Here is an 18358-nt window from a genome sequence, read left to right on the forward strand (position 1 = left end):
CCAAAGCAGACGTTTTCAGCAACTTAGGTACCACTCAAATTAAAAAATAATAAGAATGAATAATTTACATAGCTGCTCATCCATCTGGTCATCCATGCAACAATTAATGTAACATGGAAACCTTCTGTCAGAAGACTTTATAAGGATGATGAGTGAAAGGGGTAGCTTGCTGTCAAAATGGAACAAGATGAACTGATGGCTGGAGGAATAGATAGATTAATCAAAGAGACAGCATATAGAATAGCTGTCTTGCCCATATTAGTTCTTGTCTTGAGTGAGGTAAGATGAAACACTTTTTGATTGACATTTTTGGATGCCATAGATTTGGTCTTCCTTTGGTACCACTGTTACATTATTTATAATAATGAAATAGTTCATTCTTGGAAAACAAATATAGCACAACATCTTTCTGAAGTGGCATCATTACTGTTTTGGGTTTTTTTTTAAATTTTATGAATTGGTTTAAAATATTTTCAAGAGGAACCCAGGTTTACAGTCTTGAATTATATGAGTAATAAGCAGAACATTAAACACTATTAACTTCACTGAGATTATGTATGTGAGTAAAAAAGAAGTATTAGTCCAACTTAAGTAGTCCTAAAACCAGCAGATTTCCTTAGCAGAATACCTGGTGTCTGCTAAGGCACAGATTTTACCTATTGTGCAATTGCATGAGCTAATAAAGACCCAGAAGCATCTAATCAAAAGGACTGATCCTGGAAGTCCTTAATTCTTCAAATCTCTCTTACTTACGTGTGAAGTCTCGTTGATGTGAGTGACTGTATTTTTGAAGCAAGGACTATTAGTGTGAATTAGGATTTGCAAAATCAGGCCCAAAATCTCTCCTAGTGTTACCGAAAAGTTGCACTTCACTAAGGTTTCTCTGTGATATTCTTAATTGGTATTCAGTTTTCCAAATGAAGAAGTCAGTGAGAGAGCAAACAAAGAAAGGAGAGCATGAACTATTCAGAATATTTACAAAACACCTCAGAAACTTAAAGTATGCTCATAATTTTTCTCCAGTATGACACTAAAATAGCAGTAGGAAGAGTTCTTTGTGGAAAAGAAGGACTGTAAGTCTGCAACCCTTACACACCTCGTAGAATTTACTAATGCAAACAGTTCACCAATAAAATTCAATGGCCAAATAAATTTTACTTAGGGAGAAGTAAGGGCTTCAGAACCGTATCATCAAAGGAATGATTAGAAGAGACCTATGGTGGCAGAATTAAGTGTATATTCTCTCAACAGTTTTCTCTCATTCCATATGCCTTTCCCTGTTGTCTTTATTCATGCATGTGTACACCATTGTAGAGTGAAGAATGAGGAATGACAGGTTGTAGGTGACTCCAACAAGTGACTGTTCTTTTAGCAAACACAGTTCTAGTACTGGTGCTGTCTCCAGCATTAACCATATGGTGCAGTGCATGAATCCTGGACTGGAAGACCACTTAACACACAAGGAAGACCCCAAAACACACAATCAAAGTTCCTCTTTTACTGGAGTTGGGGCCACCTCCTTGGTGTACACTTTCTTTCAGTGTTAGAAGGCCCAGATGAAGGCCCAGAAATGGAGACATGATGTTTTTTTCAGCCTTAATATGCTAACTCCTCATTCTTGGAAGTAAAGCAAGAGATATGACAGACATGTTGAAAGCTGTGCTATGAGCTTGGATTAGAATAGATGACATCCTGAGGAGAGTCATAATCCTCCAGTAAAAGTGAGGGAACCCCTTTTCTATCCTAGCTTGGGGAGCTCTCCTAGCTGGAACAGCAATAATTCTCCTTCGTCATCATTGCCCACACCTTTTCCCTTTGGTAAAAGATGAAAAAAAATACAGTATTGATTCAAGGGGAGAAAGGAATGGAAATGCAAAGCTTTGAATGGTCAGTACCTCCCCTCCATTTTCAGGAATAATCTCAAGATTAGTGAAATAACTCCCTTTTCTTTACTCATCTCACCTCTACCTTTTGGCACTCATGATAGAGTGAGGTGGGAAGGAGGGAACAGTAGCAAGTGAAATGTCTGGGTATGTAGGGGCAGGGACAGTATGGAAAGAAATATAGTGCTAGAGGGAAGGAACATGTGAAGAGAAAGAAAAATGGTGTAGTAAAGAACTGACAGCATATCCATTTAAAAAAATCCAAAGCGTAACAGGACAGAGAAGAAAAGCAAAATCTGAGGACATGGTATATGACAAGAGTTTGGCCTTCTACAGTGTACAGTGCCATTTCCTCTAGCTCAGACAGGAGCTGGGCTGAGAGGGCTAAATATTTTGACAGATATTGTTATTGGATCCTATTTTCTTTATAGACAAGAGAAAAGGCTCTGTTTTTACATACTGAGGATGTGTGGCTGTGCATGTTTGTTGATGTTTTAATAGACATACGTTGCCTCTGGTAAGCTTAAAACCTCCTGAGATGCAGAATATTGCATCAGGTGTTTCAACACTTTCCAGGGGAAGGATACCCTCCGTTTTTATTTCTCATTTCTTCATCAATGCAGTTACTCCACCCTGATCAAGTCCTAGTTTTCATTTACAAATCTGTGAGTGAGGAGCGCAAGGGATACGCAGCCCACCTCCACATGTCCGTATGTTACACCTCTCCATACACTTTTGCTTAGTTAGCTAGGGCCCTCATTGGGGACAGGAACTCCTTTCAGATACATTTCTTCTCTTGTCCCCATTCTCTTCCCCATGGTCCATCCTGTCACCATAAGATGATGCAACACCGCATCACCACTTGACTTCGAGACCCGTCACGACGACCACCAAAATTGGTGAGCTCCCCCTCGTATTTTGATCTACTCTAACCACTGGCTGTGAAGGAATGAGTAGTGGGTTATAGGCTGTGCTTTGCTACATGGTGGCATTTTGCGTCTCTCATCAGGGTGGACTAGAGAGAGGAAGTGGTGAGTGAGAACTGGGGAGCGGGAATGGGATGGGGACATGTGTTGCAAACTTCATAAAAATGGGAAAACACAGTAGATATTTGAATGATGATTGACTTGATTCTGCATTGATAATCCTTCTGAGCTCTGCCCAGTCTGGTTGTCTGTTAATTCAATAGATTCCAGATGGCACGCCCCTAATCTTCTGAGGATCAGTGAAATTACAGGCACTGCCTTTGCACTGCATGAAGCAATTTATTTCTTAACGTAGTCAAGCTAGTGCAGCCTGGTACATAAGCAGTATTTATAGAACAGTCCAGGCTGAATGTGATTTAAGTGTCCTGCAAATCTAGGTGAATTGGCAATTGTTATTAGATTTATTTTTTAATAAATCTATTTTTCATTACATATTATATTAGACCACTCCTAAAGCTCAAGGTGTGACCTCGAGTAAACCACTTAACCTGCCTACATTTGAATTTCACTGTCTGTAAGAGGGGAGTCACATGTAAGGTATTCTGGGGCTTAATCATCTGAAGCACTGTGTTATCCTCGCTGTTTCAAAAACTTTGCTCTTTCAGAGACATCACAAATGTTTGCATTTGGTGTTTCTTGGTTTTACTTTTGTGAGCCTTCAGAACACAAAATTTACAGGTGGAAAATCATGACTGATCCTGTCTTAAGATTCCTACACAATCCTTATATCACCATCAATTTTTCCTGATGTTTTACTGTCCTCAAGCCACCCCTTAAAGCCTTTGCATTATTAAAAGTGGCTTTATGAGTTAATCCCATCCTTTGACCAGTCAAAATAGAAGGTTTATTTACAGGCTAAAGCTTGACAGGTACTGCAATCTGAATTGGTAGTAGAAAAACAGCCACATATTGAAGCCTTATTTGTAGTTTAAAATAGCTCTAAAAAGAGTGGGTTCAAATTTCTGAGTCAAAGCTCCTCCAGAGTTTTGATGTGTGAGTGGAAGCTGAAGTATGAGGTTCAGTTTTAGCTGCTCTTGCTTTCAGGCTAATCTTCCTTTTAATGAGATTTAGGCAGTACATGTCCATACTGTATTTCTTCAGTCATCATAAACACTACCAAGAATGAATCTACTTCTTTGTTGTCTGTCATTTCTGGCCAGGACTCAATGTAAGATGCAAAGTGAAGGAAATGTCTGGCAATAATGCTATTCACCCCCCTTCACTAGGACGACAGTTAACGATCTTCAACACCCAGGCGCAAATAGCCATAGGAGGGAAGGACAGAGGGCGTCTCTTCCAAGGCCAGCTCTCCGGTCTCTATTACAATGGCTTGAAAGTGCTGAACATGGCAGCAGAGAACAACCCCAATATTAAAATCAATGGAAGTGTCCGACTCGTCGGGGAAGTCCCTTCCATCTTGGGAACAACACCCACAACCTCTGTGCCACCAGAAATGTCTACTACAGTCATGGAAACCACAACTACGATGGCCACCACTACAACTCGAAAAAATCGTTCACCACCCAGCATCCAGGTGAGTCAATTAGTCTTCTGCATGTCCTTGGGTTCTTAATTAATCTTTTGGTTTGCTGCTCATGGAGCCATGTTTTCTGAATCATGCTCCATGTAACTATTTTAATAATGTTGTATGGGGTAAATCACTACAAAATGTTGTCCTCCTGTGTTGCTGAACAAACAGCTGAATGAATTATGGTACGTGTATGTGATAATGGGGACAGATTTTGTTCCTGTTCTAGTGCAACCCCATTTATGTAAGTAGGATTGCCCCTATGTGAACGAGCCTGTGATTTTACTATGTTTCCACAGTTCCATATGTGGGGAAATGTATTCCTAAGAGAGTTACAAAGCTTAATGGGAGGTGGGTGTATGGCTATTTATTATTATGACAGTATGTACTGCTGCAACAGTGAAGCTTATAATGGGGAAAAAAAGCAATGGGGCATTACTTCCAGGTAGAGCCATTTTTCATTTTCCTTTTATAGCCTTCCTGTAGAAAATGTCCAATGAATGCTATCAAGATCAGTGTCTTGCAAAATGTAGATGTTCCAACACAGAGCGGTTCCAACGTCTCTGGTAAAAATCATTCCTACAAAAAAATGAATTTCAGGTGTTCTGGCTTAATTGTGCCAATGTACTGTTTTCAGTCCTAAAAATGTGGTGGTTTTGGAACCACTTGTGTGGCAGACAGAATAGAGTACTGATCAGAAATAAACACCTTAAATTGGCTGTCCTTGTGCAGATAAAAGAATCATGTAAATAACCAGTCTGAGCAATGGATCAGATTTTGAAAATTATTTATTTCAGTGGCATACTATCCTGTCATCAACAATGAAACATTTGTTTTAAAATCTTTATTTATATCAGAACCTCATCCTGTAAAAATTGACATACTTTCATTGACACCAGCATACACTAACTGAGACACTGGTGAGTGATTATTGATCAGAGTGTGCCTTTACTAAGCCTCCAGAGAAGGTATATTGTTGTATAGTTGGAGAAAAAAATTAAATTATTCCATCTGCTTCCCTGAAACAATTTCTGCTGCTTGAGACGGAAGACCTTAATGAAGTCAAGGACTTTGAAATCTGTAATCATACAAGTTGCATGCTTGCTTTCTAACTGCTTCAGAAGGTTTAATCAGTTATTTATTGTGTTTGTGTATATATGACCGTTCTCTTTATTTTTTATCTAGTCCTGGTCACTTGAGGTAAGAAAACACAAAAATTGTCCTCTTAATTCTGTAGGAGGTCAGGCCACACCTGGAGTATTGTGTCCAGTTCTGGGCTCCTGAGTACAAAAGAGAGATGGAGCTACTGGAAAGAGTCCAGCAAAGGGCCTCTAACATGGTTAAGGGACTGGAGCAGCTCTCCTATGAGAAAAGACTGAGAGAGCTGGGACTGTTCAGCTTAGAGAAGAGAAGGCTCAGCGGGGATCTTACCAATGTGTACAAATACCTGAAGGGAGGATGTAAAGACGACAGTGAGTGCTCAGTGACAGGACCAGAGGCAATGGACACAGGACAACTGAAACACAGGAGTCTCCCTCTAAACATCAGGAAACACTTTTTTACTGTGAGAGTGACTGAGCACTGGCACTGATTGCCCAGAGAGGTTGTGAAGTGTCCATGCTTGTAAATATTCAAAAGCTGTCTGTACATGGTCCTGGGCAGCTGACTCTGGGTGACCCTGCTTGAGCAGAGGGGTTGGACCAGATGACCTCCAGAGGTGCGTTCCATCCACAACCATTCTGTGATTCTGTGAGGTACCTCTGGCTGCAGTGGAATTTACAACTATAAGAGTAATTAATTCCAAGCCAAGATTTAACATTGCCCCTTTTGGTACTCTGTAAATCCAGTTGGCAGCAGGACTGGGATTAACTGAGTTATTAGCCTTAAACACCCAATCTGTGATTTATAGAGTCTCAGCTAAATGAAGGGACATTACGCCAGGTTTGATCACTGTTTATCGTAAACTTTGAAAGAATTACAGTTCCTTCTCTTCAGAGGCTAGCTCTAATTTTAGAGAAAATCTTTGTATGATTACATCTCCAGAAGAATAAAGTCTGTGGTCCTGATCCTGCACTTGTTAGTTCATTGGCAATTTTCTATAATTTATAAAGGCAGCAGAACTGTGTTTAGCTATAGGAGTGTGACACACCTTTGTGGGCTGGGTCGAGCTGGAAATGACCCTGGCTTACTTAAAGAGGAACTCTTCCAGAAAGCTTCCTGCCTAACCTACATGGCAGTTCACTCAGCCTGTACGGACCACTGCGTGCTGAAAGAGCATCAAGAAGATTTAATGAAGTGTCAAAGTGCTTCTAAAAACATGGTTAGAGCAGTGATTTCCTGGATACACATGCACCACAACAAATGGCCTCAGCTGATATTAAAGCAATAACTCTTTGACACTACGTGCTACCCACCAAAAGAAAGATAAAGGTCAATATGTATCTCCATTACAACTTTCTGCATTTCAATATCAGCCCATTTTATTGCTGTTGCAGCACAGATGGCTTGCCTTTCTTCCTTACTCTTGGTAGAATTTGATTCTGTCAGCTTAAGTTGCGTTATTTGTGTGGTGAAAGTGAGAAGAAATTGTCTTTTTCTGTTTGGGCAGTATCTCCAGCTGTGGTTTTCAGATGCCTATGGGTTATTTTATCTCGCTTGTGTTTGACATCACCATTGTCAAGCTTGCTTACAATTTTAGATCTAAGTGGTGGAAAAATCTGATACAAGAAGTTTGTTCTTTGGGGAAAGTAAAATATAGCTACCTAAGGCTATGAGTGGTACAAATACAGTTAGTTATTACCTTGCTGCAGCTTTCTGTTCTCTTTTCTGCTCAGAAATAAACAATTTTTCTTCACTTTCAAGGCCATTCACAGTTTAGTCTCTTCTCTCCCCATTCTGATCAGCACGATTCAAGCATTTTTTTTGCTCACTTCTTAGATTTGATCATAAGAATCTTTCTGCTTCCTGGCACCATCCACAAGGCAACAGCAGGTTATTTTTCCAATCCCATTGAAACACACTTTTCATCATGATGCATGACAAAAAGTTGTCAGAGGTTAGGCTCATGGTGGTCTAAGGCAACTGTTTATCAAGCCAACCAATATTGTCACCTTTTTGGTTTTATTATCCATTTTTCTGTATCCATTTGTGACATCTTGTTTTATGCTTAGATTGCAGATTCCTTGGGTTCAAAATGTACTTTTTATTCTGCATGTGTACACTACTTAGCACCAAAGGGTTCTGGCCCATTGTAGAAATGCCAAACATGATACAAGTAACAGTAAAGCATCTAATGCAAAATAGCAAGTATCAGGATAAAGAATTATTATTCTTACTGTATTAGAAGTATCCGTGCTATTTGTATTACTCATTTTCATATGTAAGTAACCAAAACTTCTCCTTTTTGAAATGCATATAAAGCTTGTGCAGAATACCAAGTCTATAATCCCAAAGTGATACAAAATCCAGGGGAATTTCAGTTGGATTTAGATTTGCACGTTGCTTGTTAAGGAAGTACAGAAGAGCATGATAACTGCAAAGATTTCTTCTGTTTGTAACGTACACCAAGATACCTCCTGGAGTTAGGCAGTCTGAGTACTCCCAGAAGTATTTTAGAGCACAGTTAGACTAAAACAGCTGGGAAAATGAAGTGCTTTAAAAATACACAGTATATGCATAGACCAATGACATGCTTTTCAATTTGTGAAGATCCCAAACATGAGATATAGTCTTGGACAAACAACCAAGACAAAGGGAATTGAGAGAAAAATATTACTGGAAACACCCGCTGGCAGTGATATTAGCATTTAAAATGTCTATAAATTCATTTTGTTTTAAAATTTATAATAACATATCTGCAAGGCAGTGAAACTCACACCAGTGGAGGACAGGCAGGATTTGAGTGAGAAACAGTTGAGATGTATGACTGTACACTATAATGATAGGAACGTTTCTGTGATTCAAATATCCTTCAGAGAGGCCTTGAAGGAAGATAACAAGAGCTGACCTTTTTCTGTTAACTGAAAATAAGGGAAAAAAGGAGTTTTGATTTGTGTTTGTTCCAGTGAGTTTCAAACAGTGCTTGTGCTCTGCTGCCCCTGAGTAGAAACATTGATTTGACTTTCTCACACGTGGTTTTGTTCTGGATTTAAGTACAGTCTGTTCAGAAGTGACATGTGTTGTACTAAATTCCTGCTGCAGGTTTCAAGGCCCTGACACACCAGACTCTCCTGTGATAATAATACCCTCTCTGGGACTTCTGCTTTGCCACATTACCCTATGAAGGCCTCAAAGACAAGCCGTTAGCTTTTGCATGTGGTACAGTAGCATGCTGTGCAGGTTGCTATTAGATGAGAGTCACTGTACTGTGCCATGTTGTATTCTTGCAAGGCTGCCATGTTTCTCACAGGATTACTTCATTAGCAATTGATAAAGGTCCTGGAATCCCATATGTCCCTATTTCCTGATTTAAAGCACAGCTACAGTTATTAGTGAAGTAGGTCAGTGATTTCTGGGTTTGGGAGACTTCTGTGGAAACTCACACTAATTCTCCGGCTTCTGCTTCCATGTCAGCTGCTTATGTGCTCAGAATTTATTTAGTGGGTTGTGACTCAAAGCTTTTTGGGAGACTCTCCATATGCTCTCATGTGGTGCATTCTGTCCAGTTCACAGCTGGGTCATTCAGTTTTCAAATGATTTGTGTAAAAATATCTTTGAAGTTAATTACGAAATAAAGCTAGTCTAGAAAAGCATGCATGGTGATACCCAAGTCTTCCATTCAAATCATGTTCAATTAAACTAATCCAAGATATGATTCCAGCTGGCACATGGGTCCTTAAAGAGAACTGCTCCAGATAACCTTCTGGAAGCCCTAGGGCCCACTGACCTAGGGCAGGCCCCTAATACGTCTGCACTACGACATGGGTGACTGGGATCCCAAGACCAAAATCACAGACAGTTTTCTGTGAAAAAGAGATCAGAACCCTTCTGGGAGGACAGTTGAACTTCTGGTTATGCTCTCCATGAGGAATCAGAAACTGTGTGCTCTGTTACATATCCAGTGCATGCCTCAGCTTCTTGAGATGAGGATAATGACACTTGCCAGACTCTTCAAACTGTAGGTTGGAGGTGATAAGAATAAATTACTCGTGGATGTTTTCAGCTGTGATCTTAGAGCCATAGAATGACAGTGTATGATATATAATATGCAGAATGTTCACTCTAAAGAATAGAAGAGGGGATCTGCCCGTTATCCATATGGAGAGTTCATCCCATTGGCGTGGCTCGGAATAAGGTTCTCAACCTTTTATTTTGACCATTAGGCCTTCCAGCCTTCTAACTGTGTTTTCTATTGAGGGTCCAATAATCTTGATTAATGTCTTTCCATAACGTGCAGCTCCAGGCTAGATTCTTTCTTACAGTGTATATCACAAAGGAAAATAGCACAGAAGATTTGTCAGTCTAATTAGACTTTCACTGTCAGCTAAGACAAATAAAATTGTCTCACCCTTGGTCTTGCCTAGGTACTTTCTTTCACACTCATAGATAATAATTTGGGAGGGAAAGAAATTGGCTTTTAACTTAGTTTTTGCTTCTTATAAGTCACTAGTGACATTTTCATCCCAAGCCTACAAAGCTCTAATGAAAAAAGAGCCTTTGATGAGTCTCTGCTTTAAAGACTGGCTTCATTGGCCCATTGGTACCACTGCGAATTACGCAGTCTGTCTCTCATCCCTCCTTTTCTGCTTCTTCCTCAACTATTTTTTCTTAAAGAAACCAAAGCCTGCACCTGTACCATCTTTCAGAGTGGAATGCTTTCTCCTGCACTGCAGTCCTGTTGAGTGAGATGTTAAAGTTGCATTGCTGCAGTGAAATTCACAAAATGGCATTTACTTATCCACAGTCACATCTCTTCTGTGATGATTAAATGATAGCATGATTTGGGCAGAGAAAGAAAGCAGAGTTTGGAAGCAAGAATCCAAATGTGGGATAGAAAATTTTCATGCAAACTACTGTTCACGTAGGTTACAAGGTGATTAATTCAATAATACAAAATGACCTCTAAATACTTCACAAGCATGTAGTATAGAAATAGATCTGGTGCACACTGAAATACAGAATCTTTGGTGTGTAATGTAGTAGCTAGCCAGAAACATATATATGATATGATAATGTTCTGTATGGTAAAGTGATGAAAATATTCTCCAAGTTTTAACTGAGTATTAGATGAGGGGGTGGTGTGGTGTGTTTAAATTATATTTATTGATGTAGTGTTCAAGATACTCAGATTACCCATAAAGCTCACATAATCTAAAATATAATCCTATATTTTCATTATTTCATTCACTTTCTGCAGTAGACAAGTGTGCTGCACTTCTGGAAGTGCCATAGTGAACCAGGAGTTCAGTACCCATCCAAAAAGAGAATGTGATTTTACTGTAATATTATTTTTCCAGCCTACGTTCCCAAGTGCTGACAAATACTGATGATGGAAATAAGCTCAGCCTTGTATTTCTGCTAAGCACAATTACACTAATAAAGAACATTGTATTTGTAAAACAGCTCATGCAGATACTTGTGTATGCTGTCATTTGTTGACATTATCACCAGTGTTATTTGAAAATTTATGTCTTTTATGAGGACATAACCCGGTGGATAGATGATGGTAAAGCTGTGGATGTGGTCTATCTTGATTTCAGTAAAGCGTTTGACACGGTCTCCCACAGCATCCTCGCAGCTAAACTGAGGAAGTGTGGTCTGGATGATCGGGTAGTGAGGTGGATTGTGAACTGGCTGAAGGAAAGAAGCCAGAGAGTGGTGGTCAATGGGACAGAGTCCAGTTGGAGGCCTGTATCTAGCGGAGTCCCTCAAGGGTCGGTACTGGGACCAGTTCTATTCAATATATTCATTAATGACTTGGATGAGGGAATAGAGTGCACTGTCAGCAAGTTCGCTGATGACACAAAACTAGGAGGAGTGGCTGACACACCAGAAGGCTGCGCAGCCATTCAGAGGGACCTAGACAGGCTGCAGAGTTGGGCGGGGAGAAACTTAATGAAATATAACAAGGGCAAGTGTACAGTCCTGCATCTGGGCAAGAGCAACCCCATGTACGAGTACAAGTTGGGGGCAGAGCTGTTGGAGACCAGCGTAGGGGAAAGGGACCTGGGGGTCCTAGTGGACAGCAGGATGACCATGAGCCAGCAGTGTGCCCTTGTGGCCAAGAGGGCCAATGGCATCCTGGGGTGGATTAGAAGGGGTGTGGTTAGCAGGTCAAGAGAGGTTCTCCTCCCCCTCTACTCTGCCCTGGTGAGGCCGCATCTGGAATATTGTGTCCAGTTCTGGGCCCCTCAGTTCAAGAAGGACAGGGAACTGCTAGAGAGAGTCCAGCGCAGAGCCACGAAGATGATTAAGGGAGTGGAATATATGCCTTATGAGGAGAGGCTGAGGGAGCTGGGTCTCTTTAGCTTAGAGAAGAGGAGGCTGAGGGGGGACCTCATTAATGTTTATAAATATGTAAAGGGCAAGTGTCATGAGGATGGAGCCAGGCTCTTCTCAGTGACATCCCTTGACAGGACAAGGAGCAATGGGTGCAAGCTGGAACACTGGAGGTTCCACATAAATATGAGGAAAAACTTCTTTACGGTGAGGGTGACCGAACACTGGAACAGGCTGCCCAGAGAGGTTGTGGAGTCTCCTTCTCTGGAGACATTCAAAACCCGCCTGGACGCGTTCTTGTGTGATACGGTCTAGGTAATCCTGCTCCGTCAGGGGGATTGGACTAGATGATCTTTCGAGGTCCCTTCCAATCCCTAACATTCTGTGATTCTGTGATTTAACTTAGTAACTATTGTAGGCTCCAAATGGAAACTACTCTTTCGTGACTCCAGGGGAGGAATTTGATTGAATGTGTGTAGCAAACTTGAGTGCCACAAGTTGATGTATAGTATGATTTCTCAAAATATAGCTTACACTCATTCTTTGGATAACCTGTTTTTATATAGTAACATTGTCAAGTAGTCACTTCAGCCACTCCTCTGTGTGTTCTGCTGAGACCCAGCTTGTCTTTTTATTTCTTCAGTCTAATGATTTACAGAAGGCTCGAGTTACCTGATTCATTTCTACAAGGGCTGAGTTTACGTTGCCTTTAATTTGCAGATCTGAACAATCATTTGGAGCTTGCAGCAAAATCTCAGCTGGTGTTTTTGCCACATTTACCCAGTTCTATTCTACTGTGAATTTTGGAAATGAAAATTTGGCCCAGCGTATGAATTGGGGGCGGGGGTGTAGGGGGGGCTGGTCTATCATTTTTCTAGAATTTCAGCACTTCTTTAGATTTTCTCTGATGATTTTTTTATCTTGATCAATAACTTATTGAAATATTTGCTTGATTTTAGGTGACCAAAAAGCATGCCCTTTTCTGTAATAAAAGGATAAGAAGCTGTAATAACAGCTGTAGTAAACTGACACCTACCTTCTTCAGACAGGCAGGCAGGCATACATTTCTCATAAAGTACCCTTAATAACAGCAGTATGTACTTATTTTTTTCAGGGCACTGTATCCCATCCTTTTGTGTATTTAGACATGTCATTTGCCCTGCAAAAAAGGATTCTTGAAAGTCACAAGGAAGATTATTTTCAAAATCTGATTAGTACCGTACTCAGGAACTAAAGCTACTATAGTTGACCATACATTTGATCACAAGCCAAATGAAAGAACTGGACAAATGTGGTGTTCTAGGACGGTTGTGCAGTGACAATATATGATGAAGACATACAATACTGCAAAAGCAACTGCTTGGAAATAAACAGAGTAGAATCAATGGTTATAGCTCAAATATAGTTGGAGGATTGGCTCACCTTTTCTTATAGCGTATCTGCTCCGCTCTCTATTTATATACTTCAGGGAAATGCCTAGAAGCTGGAGATATTGCCAAAAGACTTCCAGAGCATATAGTTCCATTTTATTTGTTTGTGTTTGTTTTTTTTCACAAGACTGGCTGAGAGGTGGGAATGTACCTCTTCCTTTTCTTAGCTCATATTTGAATGAATGTGCAGAAATTAGAAACACATCCATGCTGTTGTGACAGACCCGCTTTCTGAAACCATCTAATTAATGCCTTGAGTTTTCTGTAGAATGATGGTGGTGTCAACTAGCAGAAACAGAAGAATTTCTGCTAGTTTCTTTTTCATCTGTGGGATAAGTTGTCACTGATTTGCAAGATATGTCTGTCACAGTACAGCTCTTAAAAGTAGCGATTAGCAAGACAGGCTATAAAACCACCAATCCTTTCTCTCCTCCCTTAGATGGCATAAGAGTAGGTGGGTTCTTGTTCATTTTGATTGCAAAATTACTTCTATTGTATTCTGAAAGATAAGAATTTGTTTCCACAAAATTTCAACAGAAAAATAAAGTGAAAAGGTTGAGGAATTGGATCTCAGTTCTTTTGGTATTGCATGAGATGCAAATGCTCCCCTTCTTCTTTCTTACAGTGTGTTTTTGGAGAAAATTTGGTCTGTTGGCTTTTCACCCTTATAAAGACTCATGAAGGGCACATCTTCCCTAATAATTGCTTTGAGAGTTTTCCACTGATGCTGTGTTGCCCATTTTGCTGTGTTGCAGATAGGGTGTGCGAAGGAAATTGATTTTTGGGTAAGGACACTTCCAGGGAATACCAGTAGTTTATTAGGAGGCGTGGACCAGAGAGTAGGAAATGTTGGGAATGCTCTAATGGCTAAATGTACGAAAGTGAGTAGAGAAAGGATGAATACTGAGGTGCGGACAAGGAACTAAGATCCAGAGGATGGGATACACCTATCTCATAGAGATATGGGAAGGAAACATCAAGATTTAAAGACGGAGAGTAACACGGCTAGAGGTGGTAGGCTGGTGGTTCTAGCAACTCTATTTTGGGTAGACAAAGGTTTGGAGAAGAGAGAAACTCATACCCATATGGCTTAGTAACCACTCTTCTACTTTTTAATCTCTGCTTTGTTCCATACTCCCATCTTCCCATGGGATAAAGGGAAGATGTGGGGTTTTTTTTGCCAACCTGGCAGGGACTCAGTTCAGTAGAACTGCTGGCAGCGAGATCTGAGGACCCGTGGCTTCTTCCACAGCAGTTCAAAGTCAGGAAGAGCTGGACTCTCACACACTTGTATTAAGATCATCTAAAAAGCACCTCTTCCTCCCACTTGCAACAGCTCTTTTTCAATAACTGTTTCAGAGCAGAAAAGCTAATTCTTAATGTAAAAAGAGTCAGGTTGGCTAAGGAATAAAAAATACTATATGTTGTGTTCTTCTAACATCCAAGCAGTAGCCTCAGTGCCCAAGCCATGCACAGAGATTTGCACAAATAGCTTGAATTTAACTTGGTCATAATGTCCTTTTTTTTTTCCTGAAAGATGACCTCCAATGAAAGCATAAGGACATGAATGATTTTAATCTGTGGTAACAATGGAGAACCAGTCCTGACTGACTCCAGCAGCATAAATACACAAAATGACAGATTATCCTGCTACCTCCCTTCCTGCTGCCTGAGCACACACATAGAAACTCAGTAGCACACAGCAAAATTCAAATTGATCTTTATCTTTTATCTGTTCCCCTAGTGATTAATGCTGCTCTTGCCGGGAGACTAATCGAATGAGAGGAAATATGGAGAAAGAAATACATATTTCTTAGACTATCGTTATTAATGTTATTATTATTATTATTCCTTTAATATATTTCCCTCCTGTTAGAAGAACTTAATGTACTGACACAGCAGGAATCAAGAGGTGAGAGCAGATTTGATGGCAAGAAGATGAATGAGGCAGGCCATAGCTAATGGAAAACAGGCGTTTTGCAGAAGGAGTTGAGCTGCCTTGGGGTTGAGGCATTTTAGCTAGAAAACCAAGAGGCTGTAGCAGGCTGAATACAGGTCCTGAACCAGGAGCTAATGTTTTCTAAACTCTATGCAGTTCACTCAGCAGCTGTCAACAAACCTCTTCTCTAAATGGTTCTTTACTTTCCCTGTGTAGTAAAATAAGGATACACTGGTCCTTGGTCTGTCTCACAGCCAAGTTTACAGGCACTGTTCTGGTAGTATGGGTAATACTTTGTAAATTCCCTCAGGTGTTGTATTCCCTTTCTCTTCTGCCTGGTCCTTGGCTTAGGTCTTTCAGAAAATGTTCTCTGTGCTGTGGTAAAAACAGAAATGGATGCTTTGAATGGGTATGACTTAGAGTAGGAGGCCTGTCTTATGAGTGAGTAGGAATGGATTCCAGTTGTCTTGTTTCCTCAGGATCTTAAGAAAAAAGACTTAAAGATATGATAATTAAGAGGTCACGACTTATTTTGTTTTCCCTTTGAGAAAAGGAATACAGGAAGGAGTACCTGTAATGAAGGAATAGACTTGTTTGGGATTAATGGTCATGTTGCCTCTCTCAGCATTCTGTCTGTTTTAACAAGTGTGACTACTCATTTCACTATATATACTCTTGTTGTGGTGAGATGGTGATGGTCATCAGAAAAAAAACGAGAAAAAGGAGTGATGATACCTATGTGATAGAAGCATTTTTTTGGTAGGATCAGTATTCCCTGGGCTCTCTGTTTTAGTACTCTTTGCTGTGGGTGTATTGGCATAATGTCCTCTTCCTTCACAGAGTAGGCTCAAGACTTGCAAATATGTTTAAGGTCCAAATCTTAAGCATAATTGTCTTAGCTCCCAACTGATTAAATTTAGGCAGCAGCTAATCCTGTTTTTCTCCGCTAGAGCAATGCTGTGTGTTTGCATTAACACTTATATTAGCATGTGGGTCTCTAGTGCCCAGGTTTGTTTCATTGTTATAGGCATAACCTCATTAGAGATATTCACAGAATCACAGAATCACAGAGTGTTAGGGATTGGAAGGGACCTCGAAAGATCATCTAGTCCAATCCCCCTGACGGAGCAGGATTACCTAGACCATATCACACAGGAACGCGTCCAGGCGGGTTTTGAATGTCTCCAGAGAAGGAGATTCCACAACCTCTTTGGGCAGCCTGTTCCAGTGTTCGGTCATCCTCACCGTAAAGAAGTTTTTCCTCATATTTATGTGGAACCTCCTGTGTTCCAGCTTGCACCCATTGCCCCTTGTCCTGTCAAGGGATGTCACTGAGAAGAGCCTGGCTCCATCCTCATGACACTTGCCCTTTACATATTTATAAACATTAATGAGGTCCCCCCTCAGCCTCCTCTTCTCTAAGCTAAAGAGACCCAGCTCCCTCAGCCTCTCCTCATAAGGCATATATTCCACTCCCTTAATCATCTTCGTGGCTCTGCGCTGGACTCTCTCTAGCAGTTCCCTGTCCTTCTTGAACTGAGGGGCCCAGAACTGGACACAATATTCCAGACGCGGCCTCACCAGGGCAGAGTAGAGGGGGAGGAGAACCTCTCTTGACCTGCTAACCACACCCCTTCTAATCCACCCCAGGATGCCATTGGCCCTCTTGGCCACAAGGGCACACTGCCGGCTCATGGTCATCCTGCTGTCCACTAGGACCCCCAGGTCCCTTTCCCCTACGCTGGTCTCCAACAGCTCTGCCCCCAACTTGTACTCGTACATGGGGTTGCTCTTGCCCAGATGCAGGACTGTACACTTGCCCTTGTTATATTTCATTAAGTTTCTCCCCGCCCAACTCTGCAGCCTGTCTAGGTCCCTCTGAATGGCTGCGCAGCCTTCTGGTGTGTCAGCCACTCCTCCTAGTTTTGTGTCATCAGCGAACTTGCTGACAGCGCACTCTAATTCATAGAAAAGCAAGCTAAAACTGATTCTGTACACCTGATACATGCAACTCCTCCACTCACATTTGTCCCAAGTATGTCTCCCAGTTTACATATACTACTTAAGTTGTCCTCTCACTGCCTAATGCATTGCTGTTTACTCTGTCACTCTTCAGATTTGCATAATGAACTGAAGTTGTTCTTAAGCCTTGTGGTCAATGGTTGTTCAGGTGACTGCTGCTGTCACCTGCTTGTCTCATCTTGAGATTTAGCAATTTGTGAGAATGAAATTTAGAAATGTAGGTATGCTAGGCAGATCAGAATATACAGCCTGCTCCTCTGGAGTCCCTGAAGGCATTCAGCTTTAACAGCGCCAAAGGAGGATCTATGCAGCAGAGCTTATGGGTTTCCTCCAGAGCCAGGAGGGCAGCTGGCCCTGCTCTGTAACAGAGCTGTATGCAGGTGCTGGGCATCAGCCATCAGGTAGGTTCTCCAGCTGTTAGACATAAATAAGAGTGCCAGGGTGGAAAGGATAGATAGATGGGAGGAAGAAGGAGGGTTGTGTGTCATGTACATGCCTCAGAAAGAACTACTGCAGTGGGAGCCTCTCCTGTAGAGGACTTCTTCCACCCCCATATCTGACTAATTGTGAGGTATTGTTCATGCCTGAAGATGAATAATTCTGTGGTGCTCAGATGGCTGATTACATGTTGTCCGTTTATGGACTCAAACACAGCAGATAAATTTCTGCTTGCTTGGCTGTAGCATTTGTTGCACTGGCAAGAAGCAAGAACCACTTACAGTCTGTTGCAAAAAGGCTTGGTGTCTCTCTGGCTGCCTCTCAGCTAAGGTCTGATGCTTGCAAGTTGTTTGTTTTGTCCTTTCTTAACTGAAGCCATGGGAATGGTGTTAGCATCTGCTCCGTATGATTCTGGGAGGGGAGGGAGGAAGTTGGGAAGAACAGGAAAGGAGGGCAAGATCCTGGCTGTGGGTTGCTAAGGACCAGGATCTGCAATGTTCACTTTGGCCTTAGGAAATGCCATAGCAATTGGAGGGAGTTACAGCCCTGCAGTCTGCACCTTGCGCTTTTCATGGTGGTTTGTTGTACAGTTCCAGCTAGGTCCTTGGATCAGATTCTGAGTCTGAATTGCCCTCTCACTTCCACAAGGACAGATTGTCTTTGTTGGGGCTTGGGAAGTTCTGCTGCTGCAACTC

The 18358-nt window shown here is 41.3% G+C and overlaps 1 protein-coding gene across 27 annotated transcripts in view; it reads left to right on the top strand.

Annotated features, from left to right (window-relative positions):
* Positions 1-18358, top strand: part of NRXN3 (neurexin 3) — a 1063598-nt gene that overhangs the window by 945766 nt on the left and 99474 nt on the right. For 10 of the 27 annotated variants that reach the window (XM_068400270.1, XM_068400271.1, XM_068400268.1 and 7 more), the window contains 2 exons: positions 4096-4403; positions 4671-4673. In XM_068400270.1, coding sequence (XP_068256371.1) covers positions 4096-4403; positions 4671-4673 — 311 coding nt within the window. Of the gene's footprint in view, positions 1-4095; positions 4416-4670; positions 4674-18358 lie in introns of all 27 variants that reach the window. The other 17 variants (XM_068400275.1, XM_068400276.1, XM_068400277.1 and 14 more) reach the window with 3 other exon arrangements.

Source organism: Nyctibius grandis, chromosome 4 (genome assembly GCF_013368605.1).
Source record: "Nyctibius grandis isolate bNycGra1 chromosome 4, bNycGra1.pri, whole genome shotgun sequence".
Classification (NCBI taxonomy): domain Eukaryota; kingdom Metazoa; phylum Chordata; class Aves; order Nyctibiiformes; family Nyctibiidae; genus Nyctibius; species Nyctibius grandis.